We start from the raw sequence: 21,810 nt of genomic DNA, 5'->3' as shown, positions 1-21,810 counted from the left end.
CCCCCTCGAGCCTCACCGGCTGTTCACATCCATAGAGGAAGGGGTGGCTGGTGGAGGTGGCCGGGAGAGTCGGTCATCACTGGGGAAAGCCCCCGGCCCCAGGATGGGGCCACCCAGCTTGCTTGGGGGCAGCCCCACAAGGCTGCTCTTGTCCTAGGAGAGATGAGGGTAGATGAAGGTGGGGCCACCTTCAGCATCTTGGATCCACTACCCCTTGCCACTCCACCTACCTGGGTGCCAGCAAAGGGGGTCTGGCCTCGACCCAGCTGCTCAAAGGCAGGGCTACTAGGCTCAGCACCCCAGCTGCCCGGGGGCCCCACTGCTCCGGCAGCTGCCGCAGTTTCCTTCTCCTGCCGAAGGGTGTTGCGCTGGATCTGCTGCCGAATCAGCAGCTCCCGTAGTCGCTGGCGCTGCGCAGAGAACAGAGAAGAGGGGTAAGTCCATTCTACTCGAACCAAAGGGCTGGCACAGAAACAGAGGAGACATGGGGGGCTCAGGTCCAGGATGTCGACTCACCTGTCGTTGCTTCTCCAGCTCTGTCTGACTGAGGCTGGACATGCCTGGGTCCTGGGTACCTGGAAGTTCAGGTGCCGCCAAAGAGCTGCCCATCCCAGCCCCTGGGTCTTCTCGCTTCTCAACTGGAGAGGTGATGCCTGCCCGCTGTGAGGCTCCATGGGACAGGTAGGGGAGGGATCCATCGGGTGCAGGTGGTGGAAGGACTGATGGGGGGCGTAGTGGGGACAGCCCATAGCCCTCTCCTGTGGACCCACTGCTGGGTCCCAGAGGGCTGCCCGATGGGTGGAAGTTCCCTGTGGCTACTGTGTAGTTTGTGCTTTGAGGCTTGCCCAAGGTAGGGCCGGGCCCAAAATGGCTGTTGATCCCATGGGGTGGAGGGAGACCAGGCTGAGGGACAGGGGGCTTTAGCGAAGCCTCCCCTACTGCCTGAGGGAAAGTGAAACGCATGGGAGAAGGGGTGCCTACAAATGCACCAGTCCCAGGGGACCGGGCAAAATTGGGGGGCTGCACACTTGGGACCTTGGCATGGAGCTCACCTGCCGGCCCTGAGGGCAGGGCTGCTGGGAAACCCCCGGCCCCCAATGGAGTGTGGGCTAGAGGCCCAGCCTTGAAGGCAACTTCAGGGGGCTGGGGGCGGGGTGGCTTATGCAGTGGGGCAAACGGGTCCCGGGACTGAGGGCGTGACGGTGGGCGGGAATAAGGGTCAGGGGACTGGAAGCGAGGGGTAACAGGGGACGGGCAGAAAGCCTCAGCAGACAGAGGACGGGGTGTCAGCGGGGACTGGGAGCTGGACTGGGACTGGGGACTGGCGGGCACTCGGGAGAAAGGGTCAGAGGGCAGCGAGCGAGGAGGCAGGGCACAGCAGCTCTCAGGGGGCGGGGGCGGGGGCCGAGGGGTCAACGGGGGTTGGGCATAGGGGTCAGGGTAGGGGCCAGGGCGAAAGATGTCCGAGTGGCTGGGAGGAGAAGGGGCCAAAGCCTGGGCAGGAGGCGGCTCCTGGGGCCTTAGGCCCAAGCCTGGGCTCTGGGGCTCTACCTGAGATGCCCGAGGGGTCAGGGGGGCTTTGAAGACGTCGGGTGCCTTTAACTCCAGGCCACCCAGATGGGGGCCTGAGGAGGGTGAGTCAACAAAGCCCAGGTTTGGGGGCCCATAGCTGGGAGAGGATGCCCCAAGCTCTTCCTTCTTCACCTCTAGGGCCTTCCGAGACTCCCCGAAAGGCAGGGGCGACAGCAGAGGCTCAGAAGCCTTGCCTCCCCCTACCCCTGGGCTCTCAGGCACAGCCAGGTTGTCCAGTGAGGGGCAGCGGGGTTTGAGGAAGGGGTCAGGTGTGGAGGGCTGGTGTCGGGGGGTGCCAGGTGGGGTGGTGTGGAACTCCCCTGGCTGGCCGGTCCCAGGACGAGATGAGGCGCCCAGCGTCGCGGGCTGCGCGGGGGCCCCGGTCGGACTAGGATAGGGAGGATAGGTGGGTGGTGCCGTGGGGAAGCGGGGCTCCAGAGCGTAGGCGGGGGCCAGTCCAAAGGGGTCCTGCGAAGGCACTTGGGCGGGCACCTGGGGTGGGAGCTTGAGGAAGAGCTCACCGGGCGAGTCGGGGCCGGGCACCGTGCCCGCCGGCGGCTTCAGGAACCCATCCGCAGAGGTAGACAAGCCGGCGGGGGGAGTGGGGCTGCCAATGAAAATGGTGGGGGCAGCAGCAGGAGGCGGGCTGCCCAGTGCCCCTGGCTGGGGGGGAATGCGGAGATGTAGGGCCGGTCGGTCAGTCTTACGGGCCATGTCGCCCACCTTGGTCTGCTTGTTGATCTGGCTCTCAGCCTGCTACAGGGGGAGACCAGGCACAGAGCAGTCAGGCTGCTGTGGGCAGGCCCTATGTCCCCCCTACCCTTAGAGAGCCCACCCCACTACAGGCCTTGGATGGCACGGCCCAGCCTGGCCCCCACTCACCTTTTGCACCTTGCTGATGCGGTGAGCTGCCCGGTTATCTTTGGCCTTTTGCTGAGGAATAGAGAACACAACCTTAGGCTAGGACGCAATCTCACGCTCAGCCCCCAGCCCTCACAATGTCACTCACACTGCCTACCCAGAAGCTGATCCCTACTGGCCCAGTTGCTTTGGGAGTGGGGAATGGAAAGAACTGAGGCGACCTTCCCAAAGTCACCCCGCACCCTCAGTTCCCATGCTGACCCAGGCTCCCTCTGTCTCACCAGGTAGGGGGCTTTATCAGCAGCTGGAACTTTTCTCCAGAGCTTCATGATTTGTTTGCAGCGGCTAGACCAGTCTGGAGGGCAGAGAATGTGTTAGAGGAGACCTGGCAGGTGACCCCTGCACGTGCCATGTTACAGGTTGTCTCCCTTGCCCTCATCCCACGGGTACCTGGGTAATCTTGCTTGAGATTGGGAAAGTTAATGTTGGCATAGAGCACAGGTGAGATGGTAGAGAGCTGGCCCAACTCCTCGTCCTTCTCCCAGCGCTGAAGACTCCGCTGGTTGTAGGAGAGTCCGTCGCCCTCACCCTCTGTGGTGGGCGTGGTCGGGGTGGAGGGCGTGGTGCCCCCCGAGCCTGTCCAGGGGCTGTCTGGCTCACCGGGCTCCGGGCTAAAGAAGCCCCCGCGCTCCCTGGGGCGCAGGGGCAGAGAGTCACAGAGGGCAGGGACACCAAGCCCCACCCCAGACAAACTGCCCAGAGTCCCCAGGCCACTGCCCTGCCCCAACAGAGGACAGTCACTAACAAAGGAGCAGAGGGAGGTGTTGCTACAGCAGCACCCAAGAGTCCAAGGTTCCCTCCCTTGGCATGGCCCCAGTTGGAGGGAAGGGACTGCCCACGGGGGTTAAGCATAAATACCAACCTAGAATCCAGGAATGGGGACTGGCAAAGGCCCGGATAGGAGTCCATTGGGCTGCTGGAGGGGAGACTGCCCAAAGGGAGTCCACCTACAAGAGGCACAGGATCAGTGAAAGGAGTAAGTGGCCCATCCTGGAGGCAGGCTTGGCCATACCTGCCCACCCAGTTTTCAAACCACTCCTATCCGGATCACCTTGAAGAAAGGGCCTCTGTAGCGGTGTACGGCTGCCGTCGAGGCCAGGGGTTCCACAACCCAGATGTTGCTCTCGTTCAGAACCCAGAACATCCTTGAAAAGCTGCTGCAGGTCCTTGGACTCCATCTTGGGCAGTTCTGTGAGGGATCGATGAAGGATGCTGCTGAGGAAGACTGGGGAGTTGAAGGGATACCACAGGGCTACAAATGGTCACGGCCAGGGAAGGTTCCCACGACTCCCCACTAGAGAAGCTGTAGAGATGAGAGTCTCAAAGGTAGGATGCTCTCCTTCTCTCACAGAGGACCCTTATACGCAAGGAGTGCGGGTCACAGCCTCACCTTCTGTGGGAATCCTGTCTAAGTCAGAGCTAAGCATCCCTTCACCCGGGGTGCCTGGCTTCTCAGGGTCACTAGGCACTGGGGATGCCTTTACGCCGCCATCCTCAGGTCCTGCAATTGCCAGGAGAAACCCATCAGCCAAGGCCAGTATGCAGGTACCACACTGGCCACCCTGAACCACAGAAGGCATGGAACGCTTTCCAGCCTCCAATCCTGATAGTGCTCAGGGGCAGAACAGGTTGACAGAAGCAAAACCAAGATGGCACACAGTCCTCCCAGCAGCCCTCACCTGATGTATCAGCCTTGCCCTCAGGACCACGGGATTCTTCATCTCCAACATCCGGACCATCATCTCCTATGAGCAACAGTCGCCATTCCAATCAGAGATGCCCTACATGTGATGCCCCGAATAGGACCCCAGCTCCAAGGCCAGGGCCCTTGGCCTACCCTCAACTCCTGGAGACCAGCCCATTTCCCACTAAAATCTCTTACCAGCTTCTAAGCACAGAGTGAAGTTGGACCCCTTCAGACCACCTTACCCCCACACGACTGACCTTTCTGTGAGGTCGGGAGCTCCTTCCTATCTGAGCCTCCATCCCCCTTGGCTTTTGGGGTTCCTAGTCCAAAGCTTGGCCGGCCCACCCCAACTGCAAAAAGGGCCTTCCGGCTCAGGTCCAGCAGCTCCTTCCCAAAGAAGGCTTCCTGTGGGAGGAGTCAGGGAGAAACAGGCTTCTTCATGCCCTGCAGGACCGACACTGCCCTTGCCCCTCGGAGCCTAAGACCCACCTGCAGATAAGCAGGGAACATGTCCTCTAGTTTGCTCTTCTTGCGCCCTCGCCGCTGCTGCTTCTTCTTCTCATCCCCATCAGCTAAGCTCTGGTCCACAGAGCCCTCTGCAGGCAGGTCGGCAGGCAACACTGGGGACCGAATGGGAGGTGTCTGCCTCTCTGGGGACAGCGGGCATGCTGCTCCCAACTTGGCCTGGGGACGCTTTCTGCCTACTCTCTCCCCAGCACCAGTTGGGCCCACTACTCTCTTGGCCCTCTGAGTGAACTCCCCTGCCCCAGGCCTCCCTGGCAGTGTCCCACAGGTCCTGTGATCCCCACCTTCTCCCAGGCCCCACTGGAGCCCTCACCCGTCTCACCCTCGTCGGGCTGCCCATCCCCACTCAACACCTCCGCCTGTGCAGCAGGCCCCTTTTTCACACGTGTGTGGGATTTCCGCTGTCGCACCATGAAACCACCGATGCCTATAAGGAGACAGAGCTGAGGCTGAGAAGCCGCTGGGGACCTGGTGAGCTGCCCTTCACCACCCCTCCTCTGCATCCCAGGGCCTCACCAGGCCGATAGGGTTTGCGTTTGCGTTTTTTGCTTTCCTCAGTCTCCTCTTTGCCAGGCTCTCCATCAGGGCTGACAGGGCCCTCTAGTTTAATTTCGCATTCCATGTGCTCCACACCACCTGTGTACGGGGACAGACGAGATGGAAGCAGGTCAGAGGCATGGACCCTTTTAACCCTGTCATCCTGCCACCTAAGAACAGAGCTGAGTGCCCTGCCACAGAGCCATCTGGACAAGACCAACAGTGGCTTGAGGGTGACTGGGAGTGATAATGCAGCTCCTACCCAACATTCAACTCTCACAGGCACGCTCCCATTACTCTGGCACTCCCTGAGATTCCTCAGCCTGACCTTCACCCTTGAGCAGCTCATCAGTGTCCAGGTCTCCATCCTTCTTGTCATCAGGGCCAAGGGCATCTGAAGGCTCAGAACCCTCCAGCCCTGCCTCGCCTGGGAGGCCAAGTCGTCCTCGCCGCTGGCGCCGCTTGTGCAGGGGCGACATGGTCAGGTTACGCAGCACAGCCATGCCAGTTTCTGTCAGCCACACACCCTCGAAGCGGAAGTACTGGGGCTCTGCACAAGGGGGAAGAGCGTGTGACCCCTGATGGAGGCCCCAAGGAGCGCAGAACTCCAAGTTTCGGCCTAAGTCCCTAGCTGGGACAAAAGCAGCGAGAGAGAGACACACTGAAGTCCAGACTGGGGTCTGAGGGCTGGAGAGGAGAGACCACCAATGGGCGCCAGCTAAGGCCCGAGTGCTCCCTCAGTTAACCAGGGGGATCAGTGAGACCGCTCCTGCTGAAGCCAGACTTTGCTCACGATTAACCCTCAGTTCACCAAATATATTCTCTAGCTGTCTGGGGCCAGGAGGGCCCCTCCTTGCCGAATGCCAGCTCACAGTGCCCCAGATGCCAGGAGCAGTGCCCACATCACAATGGAGGTGGGAGAGCCCCAGCTCCTTCATTAAGGAGAAAGAGCTGTGTTCTGTGCTCTCTGGAGATGAGATTCTAGCCGTACAAAGGCCGTGTTGCCTGGTGGAAGGAACTCTGCCTGGGAAACTGGATGCCTTGGTTCTCGTCATAACTTCACCACTGACCTATGGGGTGACCTTGGGCAGGCCACTCAACCCCCCCTGGGTCTTAGTTTCCTTCTCTGAAAATAACGAGATAAAGCTGGGGGGCTGGAGCTGAACTAAGTGTCTAAGGTCTCCTCTGGCTTTGGCATTCAGAATTTCTGTGACTCACCCGGCTCTTTCACCTTCATAGGCACCAACTCTGGAGGCGCAACAGGCACTGTGGAGAGGACAAACCAAGGCAGCTAGAGGCCCTGTCCCAAAGCAAGGCACCCCTGCCCCAACTCCTCCTCCCCTCTCCCCAACTCCTGGTACTCACCAGCAGGCTTTACCACGTAAGGCTGGCAGGAGACACAGTCAAAGCCCTCATCAGCTGCCTGCTCCACGTCATCCTCTGTGAAGAGGCTCTCGCAACCAGCATGCATCCACCTGGGAGAAGGGAGACAGGAGGGGATAAACTGAGACAACGCAAGGCTGAGAACAGGGAAGAGGGGGCTTATATGAGGGGAAAGGGGCACCCTCACCGTTCACAGTGACGGCACTGGATCAGGAGGTCCTCTTCCACATACGGGGCGTGACAGATCGGGCAGGTCACCAGGCTGGCGCAGGGCCCGCAGTGCGTGTAACTATTCTGCCATTCACAGTGGAAGCCAGGGGAGGCGGCCCCACACTGCATACAGGACACACACCTGGTGGGGGCAGAAAGACAGACCCTCAGCACCTAACCTACCCAAAGCACCCAAAGCCGCCCGGCCTTCTAAACCCCGCCTCTGCCATGTATTCAACATCACACCCACTCAAACATTTCAGGCCCCTCTGAAGATCCCAGTCTCCTTACCACTTGCACTTCCAGCCACCCTTGGGCACGGTGAGCAGTGGTGGGTCCAGGCAGTACGTGTGGTAGCTAATGTCACAGTCATCACAGAGCAGCAGGCGGGAGGGGTCTGAGGCCTGGCCGCATACCTCACACACGATGCACTCCACGCAACGCCAGCCCTTCAGCAGCATCACCTTGGTGATCTGGTGCAGAAGATGGCAATTCCTCAGGAGGTGATGCGGAGGGCAGGGTAGACCTCTCAGGGGAGGGCGGGACTTACACAGGTGAGGCTGGAGGACCCCAGTACCCAGGCGAGACCTCCATTTGAGCACAGGGAAGCGACATAGAGCACCCTCACCCCAAAAATAGTGGATCTTAAACTTAGGCTTCCAGGGATCTCTGCTGATCAGAGAACAGCCTCACCCGGCCACTGCCTCATTACAATCTTTCACTAGCGAAGTCTCCAAAAAGACTGTGGATAGAATTAGGTCGTATTTCCCCCAGTTTTTCCTGAACATGCAAAACCTGCTACTGCTGCAAGTTAGTGAGTGTTAGCAGTGGACAAGTTCTAAATTAACATTAATGAAAACCCCAAAATGACTGATCATACTTGAGTCAAAAACACTGCTTTCTCTTTGTGGACATGTGTTTGATTCTGATTTTACATTTTATATCCAGACCACATCATGCTTTCTACTAGTAAAGTTCTCATAGTTTATATGATGGACTGAATTATACCAGCAAGTCATGGTCTACCACAAAGAAACTCGTAAAGACCACTATGGTTTCCAAAGTATTTTTTCCCAAGATGAATTTGACAACCACTGGAAACTGATGAACAACATCCATGACCAATGGCCACTTTAAGTAGAGTGGCCAGGACAGGGAACTAGGATAAGCAGTAACGACCCCATCCCCCAGGCCAGACCTCTTGGGCCCTGAACTCACCTTGCTGTTGACACAGTAAGGGTGATAGCACTGAGAGCACTGGGAACAGGCAAGGAGGTGGCCCTCTGCCCCCCGGCCAAAGCTGCCACATACCACACACATGTCCTGGGGAAACACACAGAAACCCAAATGTCCAACCTCACATCCTCAATACCACTCAGTCCCAGTAACTGACTACACCACTAATCTGAGAGGAGGGAGTCAAAGAACCAGAAGCCTGTCCCCAGCGTTAGGACACGGTGAGCCATCACGGGACCCCGTTCCTTCCTAGCATGCCTTGCTCATCTGATCAGGTAATTTGAAATGATACAGCCTGACATGGGTAACGGTAATGAGAAGTGAAAGATAAGATGGGTAAAGACTGGTCAGGATGAGACAGTAATATATGCGACAAAATTCTACAGCTTCGAGATTACTCGTGTTCCCTAGACTCTAAGCCTCAATAGGGCAGAAACCATTTCTGCCTTTTTCACTGCTACATCGCTAGCTGCTAGCTCAGTGTCAAGCTCATTCTCTGGAATGCCAGAAGTAGGTCCCTGGTTCTCCCCATTTACCCTCCCACCGAAACACACATATCCAACTGTTCAGTCTGCCAGATCTCACTGCTGAAGATGGGACTACAAAAGTCAAGTATGGTACCTGCATTAGGACAAACTTGTCTGTGTTGGAGAAGAGAACCACAGTATTTTGCATGGTGTCATCATCATCTTCTTCTTCCTCCTTGCTGGGAGAGCTATCGATATCAGCAACCTTATAGGCAGAGAGTTGTGGAAAGTGAGGCAGCTAAATCTGCCCCAACTAAGGTGCTTTCCTCTTTGGTGTTGGGGGAAGGCGGCATAAACCGCCTAAGCTAAGATGAAAGCCAGGAGCCAGGACTAAGAAGCAGAAGAACACCCCAGCTCCCAAACTGGGCCTCAGCCCGACATCAGATTTCAGAGAAGCCTGAGGGCCAAGAGGACAGAAGGAGCACAGACATAGCTGGACAGGCCCTAGGCTAGCAGGCAGGCAGGTGAGCGTGCAGGGGACTGGCAAGATTTAAAGGGTGTTTAATCTTGAAGGGGCCAGCTGAAGCATGTTTGGGGGATGGGAGGCCTCTCCTTACTACCAGAGTCTCAATGGAAGAAGTAGTTGATTTTAGCCGGGCCCGTCCTCTGCCACGTCCTCCATGTGCTCCTCCGCGTGGCCGGCGTCTTCCTGGGAAACTACTGCTGCGACCCTGAGTGAGGAAAGGGGACGATTACAGGAAAAGTCGAGGGCTAATATGCTGGATCCACAGGCTTGGAGGGAAGAGAAGAGACGAAGGGACAGAGTATGGCAGGTAACAAAGCCCAAAAGTCCCAGTCAGGGCCAGGGAAGAAGCCAAGCTCTCAGATAGCAACAGGTAGGTAACTGGTCCAAACCACTCACCATCTTCCAAGAAGAGTGGTCAACGTGGTACAACAAGAAAAACTACTGGCTTGAGAGACCTGAGTTTCTAGTCCCGATTCTATGGCTGAGTTACCATGAACCTGGGCAAGTCACGTCCCCCTATGTATCAGTATTCTCCTTGATAAAATAAGAAGATGCACTCAAGGATCTCTGACAGTCCAGGATTCAATAAGCCAGGTAGGAAGGTATCAGTGACACAGGACTATACCTCTGACAGTGGCATGACACCAAGCACATCCAGTGGCTGGATAGCCCCTTACCTGTTTGATGCGGGAACGAGCCGGGGAGCTGCGCCGCCTCCCCTTGTCCCCTTCTGCTTTGCCTCCTCCGATAGCTGTCCCAGCATCACACAACAGCGAGTCATCTGTCTCTGGCAGCGAATCCGTACAAAGCCGCAGGGAGCCCTCATCTCGGGCTGGACTAACGTCTGTAGATACCCCCAGCTCCATGGACAAGGAGCCACCCCCCTCAGGGTCGGGAGAGCCCAGCAGGGGCTCTGAGCCAGGAAAACTGGTACTGGCATCGCCCTGGCTCAGATTGGAGATCTCATTAACGATGTCAGATTTGATGAGAGTAGGTGGGGTAGGAGCCACTGGTGCACGTGGCTCCTCTTGCTCTTCACAGGGTGAGCCCTGCTCTGCCTGCTTGCATTCTGGGCCATAGACCTCCATAGGGGTCACAGGGGCCAGCTCCTCGGGGTCCAGGAGCACAGGGGAACCCTTAAGTTCACTAGCCAAACTGCCAGGGGTCTGTCCGGCCTCTGGCTGTGATCCAGGAGTGTCAGTCCCATCCAGAGGGGCTGTATCTTCCCCCAGGCCAGAGAAGTCATCCAGGGCTGGGGCAGGGCTGGGTGCAGGGCAGGAAAGGTTCCCCATGGGAGAGGGGAGAGGACTAGTAGGGCTGGGTTCCAAGGCTGGGCACTCAGGTTCTGGGGCTTTCTCAGTCTCCATCTCATGTGGCTCAGCCTCATCTGAGACCTGCACTGCCTTCTGCATGGGACTCAGTGGGGAAGGAATAGACAGTGGCAGAGCAGGGGGAGAGCAATGGGAAGGAGGGGAGTTTGGGGGAGGCAGGGAATGCTGGAGGAGTGGGGAACGAGGGGGAAGGGGCTCCATCAGCATGGGAGAGGCCGGTCCTACCGGGGAGCCTGGAGATGGGGGAAGGATCATAGGGGGTACAGGCTCAGGGTCAGTGCAGTTAGCTTCTGGTGGAGGGCTGATAGGTGTCTCTAGGATGGGGGCAGCCAATGGCGACTCAGGGTCACTGTCCCCTTTGGCACCAAAGGGGTACTCTAACTCTCCCAAAGGAGACAGGGCCGGCGGGGCCACAGCTGTGATAATGGGTGAGAGCGGAGGAGGAAGAGGATCTGCAGAGAAAGAAAAAAAGAGAGGCTCTTAGATTAGATGTGCCATAAAGAGTTAAGACTGTCCCAGAGTAAGAGGGTACTAACATCCCCGTACCTGGTGGCATCAGCTGAGGTGACAAAGATGGCTCCCCAGATGGGGACAACGGCAGCTCCTCCGGCAGAGGGGACAGAGGTGGCTCCCCAGGCTCAGACAGGGCCGGCTCTCCAAGCAAAGGGGATAAGGGTGGCTCCCCAGGTGGGAGGAATGAGGGCAGTTCCTCAGGTGCAGGGCACAGGCCTGGCTCCTCAGGGTGCTCTTCAGGGCGAGGGGACAGGCGCGGCTCCTCGGGCACTGGGGACAACTGCGGCTCCTCGGCCGTGGGGGACAGGCGCGGCTCCTCAGGCTGGGAGGACAGATGCAGCTCCTCAGGTGCAGGGGACGGGCGCGGCTCCTGGGGCGCAGGGGACAGACGAGGCTCCTCGGACACAGGGGACGGGCGCGGCTCCTGGGGCGCAGGGGACAGGCTCAGCTCCTGGGGCGCAGGAGACAAGCGAGGCTCCTCGAGCGCAGGAGACAAACGAGGCTCCTCGGGCACAGGGGACAAACGAGGCTCCTGGGGCGCAGGGGACAGGCGTGGCTCCTGGGGCGCAGGGGACAGATATGGCTCCTCGGGCCGGGGGCAGGGTCGCAGTTCCTCAGGCAGTGGCGACAGGGGTGACTCCTCCAGGGGTAGGGACATAAGCAAGTCCTCCGGTGGCGGGGAAGCAGGTGAGTCTTCAGGTGGCGGGGACGCGGGTGAGTCCTCAGGCGGTGGGGACAGGCGTGAAGCCTCAGGTGGCGGGGATGTGGGAGACTCCTCAGGTGGTGGGGACAGGGGAGATTCCTCAGGTGGTGGGGACAGGCGTGACACCTCAGGCAGGGGAGACAGGCGTGATACCTCAGGTGGGGGGGACATGGGCGAGTCTTCAGGTGGCGGGGACATGGGTGAGTCCTCAGGCGGTGGGGACAGGCGTGACGCCTCAGGTGGTGGGGAGAGAGGAGACTCCTCTGGTGGAGGGGACAGGGGCGATTCTTCAAATGGTGGGAACAGACAAGATGCCTCAGGTGGTGGAGACATGGGTGACTCTTCAGGTGGAGGGGACATGGGTGACTCCTCAGGCGGTGGGAACAGGCGCGATGCTTCGGGTGGTGGGGAGGTAGGTAATTCCTCCGGTGGGGGGGACAGGGGAGACTCCTCAAATGGCGGTGACAGAGGTGATGCTTCAGGCGGTGGGGATAAGGGTGTCTCAAGCGGGGGAGATGGGGGGGACTCCTCTGGGGGAGAGAAGGGTGACTCCTCCAGTGGAGAAAAAGGTGATGCCTCAGGTGGGGGAGACAGAGGAGACTCCTCAGGCGGTGGAGAGAGGGGTGAGTCCTCAGGCGGTGGGGACAGGCGCGATGCCTCAGGCGGCGGGGATGTGGGCGATTCCTCAGGCGGTGGGGACAGGGGCGACTCCTCAGGTGGGGGCAGCAGTGGCATCTCCTCATTTAGGGAGGCCTCCAACTGGGGCTCAAGTTGGGCCCCTTCTCTACCTGCAGACATAACACACCATGCTCCTACCTAGTTCAGCTGCACTCCACAGAAAGTACAGGGTCTGGGGCAAAGCAGAAACTGTCCCTTGCCACACGATAGAAGGGGATTACTTTCAGGGACCCTCACACCCTACTCACCTAGTGGCTTGGCTTCACATTGCAGGGGCCCCGGTTCCTTGGGTTGCATAGAGGTCACGTGCCCACCCTTTGGCTGCCCTTGGCATGCAACGTACAGAGCATCGGGCTCATCAGTGGGGGTATCGCCAGGCTCTGGGGATGAGAATCTGCAGAGGGTACAGGGGAGCAGGCACCACGGCTCTCATCAGCTATCAGCTCCTCACGAGAGCACACTGGGGCAAGGCACGAATGCTATGGATTGTACTGCCCGCCTGAGGGCCCTCCTCTCAAAGTCAGCTTGCTTTAACACGAGCCCTGCCAATCTCAGTACTTCCGATCCCCCAGCCCGATCTCTGCCAGTCCACACCACTTACCTGCCACAGACCGGGGGGTGCTGCTCAGCAACAGAACTGACAGGCTGTCCTCCCTGGGCTTTGTGACAGCGGTGACAGAGCGAGTAGTTCTCAAACCACTCAGAGTTGGGGTTCAGCTCTGCTGAGCCTGCCCCACAGGCCCGGCATACCCGGCATGCCTAGGGGAAGGGAACGGGCAAAATGGGCACTTGTCAGACAGCCAGAGACTGGAGGAGAGCACGGGACTCGTCACAACAGAGAAACTCGGGATGCTGTAGGAGGCAGACTTAGGGAGAGTAAGGCAGGAGGATGAGGGGACACTCACCTTGCACTTCCAAGAGTGAGCAGGCAGTTCCTCCATAGGTGGTTTCAGGCAGAAGGTATGGTATCCTTTGTCACACGTCTCACAGACCAACATCTTAGAGTCATTCCCAGGTTTCCTGCAGGGGCACAGGGCACATAACAGGGTCCTCCTTGCCCTCTTTTTCAACCTTAACCTGTGCTTCGCCTAAGGTTCTCTCCTGCCCTCCCACTCTTACCTGCAAGCTTGGCACACTTTGCACTCAGGGCACTGCCAGCCAGCACGCTTGCGGGCAGTCAGAGCAGTGTCCAGGCAGGCCCCATGATAGTGATGCCCACAGCTGGTACAGAAGAACAGGTCACACAATTCCCCTGGCCCCTCACATACTGCACAGCGAGCCTCCTCTGCAGTGGGAAGGGACAGAGGACACAGGTCAGCTATGGATTCCTTACAGGGCTCGGCACAGTGCTGTCTACATAACAGGCATTCCACAGACACAGAATGAACGAATAACAAATAGTTACTAGGTGTCTGCCTAATATATGCCAGGCACTGCTCTAGGCACTGCAGACACCATGCTAAACAAGACAGGCAAAGCCCGTGCACTCACAAAGCCCACATGTATTTTAGTGGGGCAGACTGACAGTACGTAATTGTAGACTTCTGAGCGCTCTGCAGAGTACAAAACCCCCAGCACCCTTGGACCCTCATTTGCCCTACGTCCAAAGGGCAGGACTTCTCACCCAGATGTGTGGCCCCCTCACTGTGCTCCGGGCATAGCAGCTGCAGTGTTTTCATGGATAAGAAGGAACCGCTGGCAGTTGCACAAGGGAAGTGGTAAAGACGTGGACATCCAGGTGAGCGGCAAGGGATGGAGGCACCGAGTCTGGTGCAGTGGGAACAGCGCTGCCAGGATGGAGACAAAGCCTCAGTGCTAGCCAGCTCTCTCCAGAGCAACACGTCAGGCACTGGCTCTGTCCCAGTATGCCCCCTGCCCTTCTCATTCCACCCTGACTCTCGGAAGCCCACCAGCCCTGCCCACCCTGCCCTGGGCCTACGCAATCCCCTGGCCCGGCCCCACCTGTGAGATCCCTGAGAAGATGGCCTTGTCCACACCACATAGTTCTGGGCCCTCCTGCCCCCACACGCCTGCCGACCACGCAGCACACCAATGGTGAGCCCAGCAGGACCCTGCATAAGCGGAAAGGGGGAAAGAGTTAACAAGAACGTGATCACTGCTTCAGGACCACTCAGCCCCTTCCCCGTTTCCTGCTCAAGTCAGCCACCCCACTTCTCTTCACTTACCTCCAGGTTCTCCTAGGTGGGCAGGTGTCAGGCCCTCAGGGAAACCAATCTGTGATAGGTCCTCACTGGGCAGCGCTGCCTCACTGGGCCCTGGGTTCCCCCCAGGGGATACCACTGGACACCGGGGCCAGTCAAATGGCAACTCAAAGCGCCGTAGCTCCCGCTGCCCATGTAGACTGGGCTCCCCGCAGTTACAGAGAGCACAACGCCGCATTGGACCCCCACTGTGAACACACAAGCATCAGCACCACGCTGGCCCCTGCCCACAGGTACCCCTAAACAACCCCATGACTTGCACACCTATGCTTCCCACTCATTTTCCTAAATTTTCCACCTTGAAAGCCCCAGACTCTCAAATCAAATCCTCGTATGTCCTTACATCCTCATTTCCCCAAACTAGTTACCTGCAGTCCTGGGGAGGCTCCTGAAGCCTGGGACCCCCAGAACTGGGCACAGAGCCCTCCCCCACATGTGGTTTGGGAAGGTCTGGCTCAGTGGCACCTGACTCCTCGGAGGCTGCAGGTCCATCAGCTGAATGAACAGACAGAGAAGTGTGCATCAGCCATTATCCTCTATTTAATACTAGTCCACTCATCAGACCCAAGAGATTATCCAAAACCCTTGGTGGATAACAGTGATGGCATTTCAACTTTTGTCCCAAAGAACAAAGTCCTTCCATTACCTTTCTATTAGATGGACTTAGCTCCTGTCCTTGTGCTAGGACCAGAAATTGTCTGGTCCTAAGATTGTCTGGGTAGAACAGAAAGCTGCCAAGCAAACCCAGAATGTGCCCTACTCACCTGCTGGTTCTGAATCTTTATCCTCACCAGGCGGCTTCGGGCTGTCCATCCCTCTCTCCGACTGGGCAGGGCCCTCTCGGGGAGACCTGTCAGACCCAAGAGATATCTATTTGTCTAGTAAGTCTTCCCACTAAACACTTTCCCCCAAATCCTAGGAAGAAGGCAGCTAATGTTATCTAGACCCTACAGAAATCAGAGTAAAGCCATACCTACAAATTCCTGCACTAATGACAAGGAAAGTCCCTCTCCCCAACAGTTGTCCCACTGCCTACTTCCTCCCCAGATAAACACATACCATCTTCTCCTACTCTGAATTCTGAGAGGATCCACTCCCCTTTCCCACTTCCCACCTCCTGTCTAAGAGTTCCCAGGACAATAGCATCCAACTAGAAGCACATACAATCTACATCTAGTATCACTCTTTGCCTCATGACTGAGTTCTTGGCTTCTGGTGGGCCCTATCCCTTGGACTTTTTCCTCAGGTCTTAAGTCAGCTACCATCCTAGAGGTCTTTCAGTGCCAACCCAGGGGCAGTCATAACAAGAAGTCTGAGTCCAGCCGAAATCCCTCTCCCTGGGGTCTTGCAGGACGTAGAACACATTACTGGAACTAAAGCCCATCTCCGAATGGATCTCCCCCATCTCCACTGGTTTCAACCAGAACATCCCAATCACAACAGAAGAAACTCCCCAATTTCCACCCACTGCCCATCTAAATCCAGCTCAGGCCCACCCCCTGGCCCCTGCCATGACTGAGCTCAGGATCTCACCCAGCCTGAAGGCCTCAGGTCGTTGCCCTTAGCAACGCCAACAGCCCTTCCTCCTCAGATGTCCCTAGTAGTTAACAGAAGTGGGCCTTAAGAGTTACTGAGCATGTGTAGCCAGCCCTGAGGCTAGGCATGCTGGGAGTTGTAGTCTCAGGAAGCACACCACCACTTGGAGCTGTTCTAAACAGGGCAGGACAGAGCAAAGTAGCTTCCTTCCTCTTCCGTCAAGCAGGGTTTCCACACACACTATGGGGGTGGCGGGTAACGGTCCCCTCTTCTAAGATATGCCTGCCTATCCCAGAGCCAAATGAAACATATTAAAGTTATACCTAAGAAGGTCAAGACCCACAGCTTTGGGTATATTTTCCTAAACCTCAGATAAAACTAAACACAGTACAAAAAAGAGAGAAGTAAAGAATAAGAATTACAGAGCTGAGGAAGAGGAAAGAGGTCCTATAGAAGAAGGGAGAAAAGGACAGGTGTAAACAGCTCTTAGTGGGAAGGGTAGGGGCTTAAGGAGAGAAACAGAGTATAGTTTTCCTACAGAAGGTAGAGGGGAATCCCTAAAACAAAACTCTAAATAAAAGTTTGAGAACTGTATCTCTCACCTTCTCCACTCCTCTTGTTTAACCAGAGGGACCACACCAACCTTAGTGAGGACAAGCCTCTCTTCCCAAACCAAATACCCCAGTCAGCCACTTGGGGTTGAGTGACTGGGGCAGATGAGACAGGGGGGAACCCTCAAAGGTGCCCAGGATCCATAAATCAATTACCTAAGAACCACATTATCAGTCCTCTTTCCCTGAGCTAACACTCCATTTCCAGAGACTGGCAGTGGGCCTCATGTAACATGTCACAGGAAGGGAAATTTTATTTTACTTTTTTCCTCTCACACTATTAGATTCTACTACATTGGGAAAGTGAAATATCACCTGATACCTGTTACCTCTATTCCCAGATCACCTCTTTCCCAAACCTGCCACCCACACAATCACACCTGAAAGGAAAGCAGGGTGGTCATCTAGCCAGCCCACAAAAAAGCTGCTCTGGAACTTCAAGGGGCCACCTAGAAGCCTCCTATGTGAATTAGGGGTTGGAGATCAGGGCACCAGCCAGGCTCCTCTTACTATTCAGTCATTCAAGGCCTGACCACACCCAGAAGGCTTCAAAGTTTCCTAAATGTGTGCAACTTTTGCTGTACCTTACCACTAAATGCCGCCAAGATCTTCCAACTGTTGTGCTCTCAAAGTTAAGGCTAAAGGAGTCACAAACAGCAAGAAATGAAAAGCAACAGTGATAGTACAGTGGGTGGGAGGAGGACTGCCTCACACAAGGCCAGAGGGACAAATTCCTCCACCCTCCCCCAAGCGCAGCCCTCTCAAGCTGGTGCTGGCACTGCTTGGGGAGCTACAGAAACCACCTTCGTCTAGCCTTGGGAAACAGTACCAACATCCTCCAAAGCTGCAGCCTCATTCATGGCACCATGGAAGATGAGAGATAAGCAAAGGGTTGAGTGTCCTCCAAGCTGAGGAAAAAGAATCTAGAGGCACTTCCAAGAAGCCCCATTTCACTACCCTGCAGTCTAGCGCCTGCACCCCAATGCTGAGTGCCAGTTGTCAGGCCCCTCCTTAAACAGATCTAAACAAACAAAGACCATAGGTTCCCCTGTCCCATCATTCACAGCCAGAAACCACACATACACACCAAGGGTTTTTTCCCTGGATCTAAACTAGGGTAATGCCTGGCCAGGCTTCCTCAGGGGAACTAGGGATCCCAGAGAAATACAGATCTAGGGAGTAAAACCGTGGTGGGTCCCCTTAATCCTAGGCCGAAGAGGCCCAGAACAGCAAGGAAAAAAGCAGGGATCCATCTCAACCCACTTTCCTCCCTGCCTCCACCCCAGACCAAAAGCTTTAACTCCATTTTCCCAGCCAAAGGGGAAATGGAGGCTTGGAGAGGTGAAAGGCTGAAGCAGGCCCTTGAGTGAACAGCTCTTCTGTAGGACTCAGGACTTCCTGGTTCCCAGCCTGAGACTCAAACCACACCTCTCCCCACCCCCATTTTGGGTTGGCCCTCCAGGGAAGAATCCAAATGGCAACAGTGGCCCTGTAGACCCTCCGGACTACCCCCTGGGTCATGCTAGGGTCAGCCACAGCTAACAAGGAGAGGTCTCTCCTAAGGAAGTTCTTCAGGGACAGACAACAGGAGAGGCCCTCCACAGGAGGCAAGGGCAGACAGCATGGGCGACAGCTAGCCTCATTCCGGCACCCCTGTGCCACCTCTCACCTCAGGATTACCACCCAGAAATCTTTCAAGGGCAAACCCCTATTTTCTCCTTTCCAAGACCAGGCTCAAAGAGGTCTAGCCTATGTATGGTGGAGGGAGTAGAGTGAGGGAGCAAAATACACCAGCCAAATCCCTGCTGGGCAGCATGACAGCTGTGAGAGGGGCTGTCCCAGCCCAGGGTCAGAGGCATGAGGCTCATGCTGCACCTTTCGTGCAGTCACATACACACCACTTCTCCCCAACACCTCCTGCCAGGGCTGAAAACACTGGCTTCAGCAGACACAGCTCTGATCAAGTCACTTCTCCTCCAAAGAGATATAGGCCCCCCTATTCTGCAGAGTTGGGACAGGATCAGAGGACCAGTTAACATTCCCTGATTGAAAAAGGTTGGAGAGGTCTGGGAGGGGCCTGCAGGATTGGCCAGGGACTTATGGGCAACCAGCTCTCCACACCAGGCCCAGAGAAAGCGGGAGACAAAAGCCATTTTTTTGCAGCCCACATTCGCAGGGAGCAAATCTCAACGGCCTCCTCTATAATCCCCTAGAGATTATGTCCATCCGGAGAGGAGGGGAGGCAAAGCAGGCTAAGACAGCACTAGGCCTCGCTGGGGTCACTCTGCCAGGCAGGGGTAGTTGAAAGTTGAACAGCAAGGCCACAGCTGCCCCCAGCCCCGCCTCCTTCTTGCCCCGGCCACCCCTTCATCACAATGGTCAGTTTCCACACACTCTCCCCTTTGCACAGTGAAATAAGGCCTAGTGAAGGATCTAGGGTTCCCTGAGTCTCCCAAAGACTGCTCTGCGTGCCCGGATGGGCAAGAGCAACCTTAAAGTCCAACCTGGCAGTAAATCGGACCTGGCAGTGCCACCCTACCCCCGCTCCCAAGTTGTTCTATTCCCAAGGCCCACAAGGAACCCTGAAGGAGAAGCAGCTGACTGGGATTGGTGCTGGCATCAGGGCTTGGGTCCTAGTTTGGTAGAGCTCCCCCCAACACAAAAATAAACACGCAGAGAGGCTTTCTGGCCAGGTTCCCAAACTCCCGTGGTTCCCTGAACCCCCCAGTCTTTAAAGAGGCACACCCCAGGACACCAGGCCTCGGTTGTGCTCTGGCGACTGGCTCGGGTTCCCTTGACAGACCCTGCCAAAGGAACCCTCTTCAGCTCTGGCACCCCTTTCTCCAACCTACAGGCCAGCTCCGGCCAAGACAGTCCATCTGGCTATGCCCCCAGTCCAACCCTTTCTGGGCCCTGGCCGGGCGGACTTCACTCACCTCTTCACAGGGCGATCCAGAAATCCTCATCCGAGAACATGGCCAGAGCCCGGGCCGCTCCCCGACCTCCAACCGCCAGAGCGATCACAGCCGCCCCCCGCACGGGGGGGCTTAGGGGGGCCAAGAACGGTAAATCCAGGTCGGAGTGGCCACCCTCCCCCGCCCAAAAAAAGCAAGAAGCCAAAGAAAGGTTCTCTGCCTCGGGTTCCAGCAGTTTAGGTTTCCATGGACAGCCCCTGGGCGGCGAATCCCGAGCGGACACAAAGAGAGCACCGGTGGCTTTGATCTTGGGCGAGCAGGATCCGCATCCGCGTCGCCGGGCGGCCTCTCAGTCCTAGGGCCGGGCCAGCGCCCCGGCCGCCCGCACCGGGCTCGGGCGGAACGTCGAGGCTCTCCAGATGGAACGTCGAGGCGCCTCCCCAGCAGCCCGGAAGGAATGCCGCGCCGCCCCGCGCCGGGCCCGGATGGAACGTGAGACCCTCGCAGGAGCGCCAAGCCCCTCTCCCCGCTCGGGCCGGCGCCCCGGGGCCGCGCGAGCTACGGCGACACGGAGCCGGCGGGGCCGCGAAGCTGAACCTGACACACACCCCAGCGCCGGGCTCCTCGACCCCAAGCGCTCGCCCTCGGCGGCTTCGAGCCCCCCACCTTCTGCTCCCCCCGGGGAAGGGAGGAGGGTAGGTGGGCGAGGAAGAGGAAGGGGCGGGCGGTGCGAGCCCTCTGCCCGCTCCCCTCCGGCCGCTCCAGGCCCTGCGCTCGCCTCCCTTCCCCTCTGGCCTCGGGAGCTGCCCCGCCCCCGGCCTGGCCGGCTCTGATCGGCGGCACCCCCTCGACCCCCGGCTGGCTGCGATCGCGGGGGGCCTAGAGGTGCATGGCCCAACCCCGGCTCCCGGCGCCGGGGGGTCAGGAAACTGAGCGGAAAGTGGGGAACGAGGCAGCCATTTGCAACCGGAGAGGAAAGTAGTGCAGCGCGGCGCCGCTCCGCCTCCCCCCCCTCCGCCTCCTGTTCGGCCGGTAGGGTGGTTCCTGCGAAGGGGCTATTTCCTGGCCCGAGATCTCGGCAATGGTCGTGGAGATTCAGGAAGCCTCCGGCGCGAGATCCGGGTGGCCCTTTTGCCTGGTGAACCCCACTCCAGAAGGGGGAGAAAGGAGAAGACGCGGCCCTATTTTGTGTTGGAGCGGAGCGGCGGAGGGATCCGGCCCTCTCGGAGGAAAGGCTGTGACTTTGCAGTTCTACGCACACGCTGAGCGATCCCTCCGCCACGGGTTAACCCCGACTGCGCCGGGCCAGCCGCTGTGCAGACACGTGGGAAAGAAGCCCCCCTCCTCTTCGCCCCGGCCCTAGAACTGCCTCCTTTACCGCTCGGCTAGTAAAACTAGGACTCCGGGCACTTTCTAATTCCGTTTCCCTGGAGTTATCGGCCCCTGAAACTCCAGCTGCCCCTTGCCTTGACCAGGAGCAGTCTTTCCCGGGAGGGGGATGGAAGAAGAGCCAGGAGGTTGCCCGCTGCTCTGCATCCTGGGAACTGGAGTCCGCAAATGGAGAAAGTGAGGCACGGCGCCTGGCGCTGCAAAGGGTGGGTTCCTGCCACGTTCGGGGGCCTGAAGAAAAACGGAACGAGTCCCTAGTCGTTCCTTCTGGCTCTCAAATCCCCTCGAGAGGAAAGAGGACTGTTAGTGCCCCCACAATCACCTCCCCCATCAAAACATAAGTGTAGAGTTTCCCCTCCTTTGCCGGGTGCTCCCACCCCCAGCCCCAGTCCTTCTTTCCTAATCTTCAGGGCCTGTGTCCCCCTTCTTAGTAAACATGTAACCCCTTTTTAGAGAGCATGTAACTTGTAGCCTTGCTGCTACCTGGCCGGAGTACTGTTATTCTAGACAAGATCCCAGCATGCAGGCACCCCACCCCCCATTAGTCTGGAAGAGAAGGGATTGGAAATGACTTCTCTGCATTAACTCTATCCACCGGATGGACAGGAGGAGAAAAATTAACAAATGTGCTAGATACTTTATATATTCTTAGTTATTCTTCACCCTCGTTATGAATTACGTGTAATTATGTCCATATTACAGATGAAAAGATTGAGACTGAAATAGGTAAAATTGCTCAACAAACCACATGAAGTGAGAAGTTGAGCCATGCATGATACAAAACAATGGCCATGTTTTTCCTGGGATATGTGTGTGTATTCATATATATGTATTTATTTTATTATTAT

General features: G+C 57.3%; 1 protein-coding gene across 9 annotated transcripts in view; it reads right to left on the bottom strand.

The window, feature by feature from the left end:
- Window positions 1–20,301, bottom strand: part of KMT2D (lysine methyltransferase 2D) — a 37,365-nt gene extending 17,064 nt beyond the window's left edge. Inside the window, exons 1-34 of one of the 9 annotated variants that reach the window (XM_061206005.1) lie at window positions 19,595–20,301; window positions 15,276–15,361; window positions 14,880–15,006; window positions 14,476–14,699; window positions 14,252–14,361; window positions 13,914–14,076; window positions 13,409–13,574; window positions 13,195–13,309; window positions 12,891–13,048; window positions 12,538–12,683; window positions 10,942–12,399; window positions 9,742–10,847; window positions 9,156–9,269; window positions 8,693–8,803; window positions 8,054–8,158; window positions 7,127–7,308; window positions 6,813–6,977; window positions 6,608–6,717; window positions 6,461–6,508; window positions 5,571–5,792; window positions 5,222–5,341; window positions 5,019–5,132; window positions 4,670–4,800; window positions 4,438–4,585; window positions 4,173–4,238; window positions 3,884–3,994; window positions 3,545–3,718; window positions 3,356–3,440; window positions 2,884–3,125; window positions 2,715–2,788; window positions 2,455–2,505; window positions 517–2,328; window positions 231–410; window positions 17–153 (exon numbers count right to left, since the gene is read on the bottom strand). In XM_061206005.1, the coding sequence (XP_061061988.1) occupies window positions 17–153; window positions 231–410; window positions 517–2,328; window positions 2,455–2,505; window positions 2,715–2,788; window positions 2,884–3,125; window positions 3,356–3,440; window positions 3,545–3,718; window positions 3,884–3,994; window positions 4,173–4,238; window positions 4,438–4,585; window positions 4,670–4,800; window positions 5,019–5,132; window positions 5,222–5,341; window positions 5,571–5,792; window positions 6,461–6,508; window positions 6,608–6,717; window positions 6,813–6,977; window positions 7,127–7,308; window positions 8,054–8,158; window positions 8,693–8,803; window positions 9,156–9,269; window positions 9,742–10,847; window positions 10,942–12,399; window positions 12,538–12,683; window positions 12,891–13,048; window positions 13,195–13,309; window positions 13,409–13,574; window positions 13,914–14,076; window positions 14,252–14,361; window positions 14,476–14,699; window positions 14,880–15,006; window positions 15,276–15,324 (8,324 nt within the window). In that variant the 5' untranslated portion in view covers window positions 15,325–15,361; window positions 19,595–20,301. The remainder of the gene's footprint in view (window positions 1–16; window positions 154–230; window positions 411–516; window positions 2,329–2,454; window positions 2,506–2,714; window positions 2,789–2,883; window positions 3,126–3,355; window positions 3,441–3,544; window positions 3,719–3,883; window positions 3,995–4,172; window positions 4,239–4,437; window positions 4,586–4,669; window positions 4,801–5,018; window positions 5,133–5,221; window positions 5,342–5,570; window positions 5,793–6,460; window positions 6,509–6,607; window positions 6,718–6,812; window positions 6,978–7,126; window positions 7,309–8,053; window positions 8,159–8,692; window positions 8,804–9,155; window positions 9,270–9,741; window positions 10,848–10,941; window positions 12,400–12,537; window positions 12,684–12,890; window positions 13,049–13,194; window positions 13,310–13,408; window positions 13,575–13,913; window positions 14,077–14,251; window positions 14,362–14,475; window positions 14,700–14,879; window positions 15,007–15,275; window positions 15,362–19,594) is intronic. The other 8 variants (XM_061206007.1, XM_061206014.1, XM_061206008.1 and 5 more) reach the window with 8 other exon arrangements.
- Between the last annotated feature and the right edge of the window lie 1,509 nt (window positions 20,302–21,810).

Source organism: Eubalaena glacialis, chromosome 11 (genome assembly GCF_028564815.1).
Source record: "Eubalaena glacialis isolate mEubGla1 chromosome 11, mEubGla1.1.hap2.+ XY, whole genome shotgun sequence".
Lineage (NCBI taxonomy): Eukaryota > Metazoa > Chordata > Mammalia > Artiodactyla > Balaenidae > Eubalaena > Eubalaena glacialis.
The sequence above is the reverse complement of the archived record's forward strand: the minus strand, read 5'-3'. Positions and strand labels throughout refer to the sequence as shown.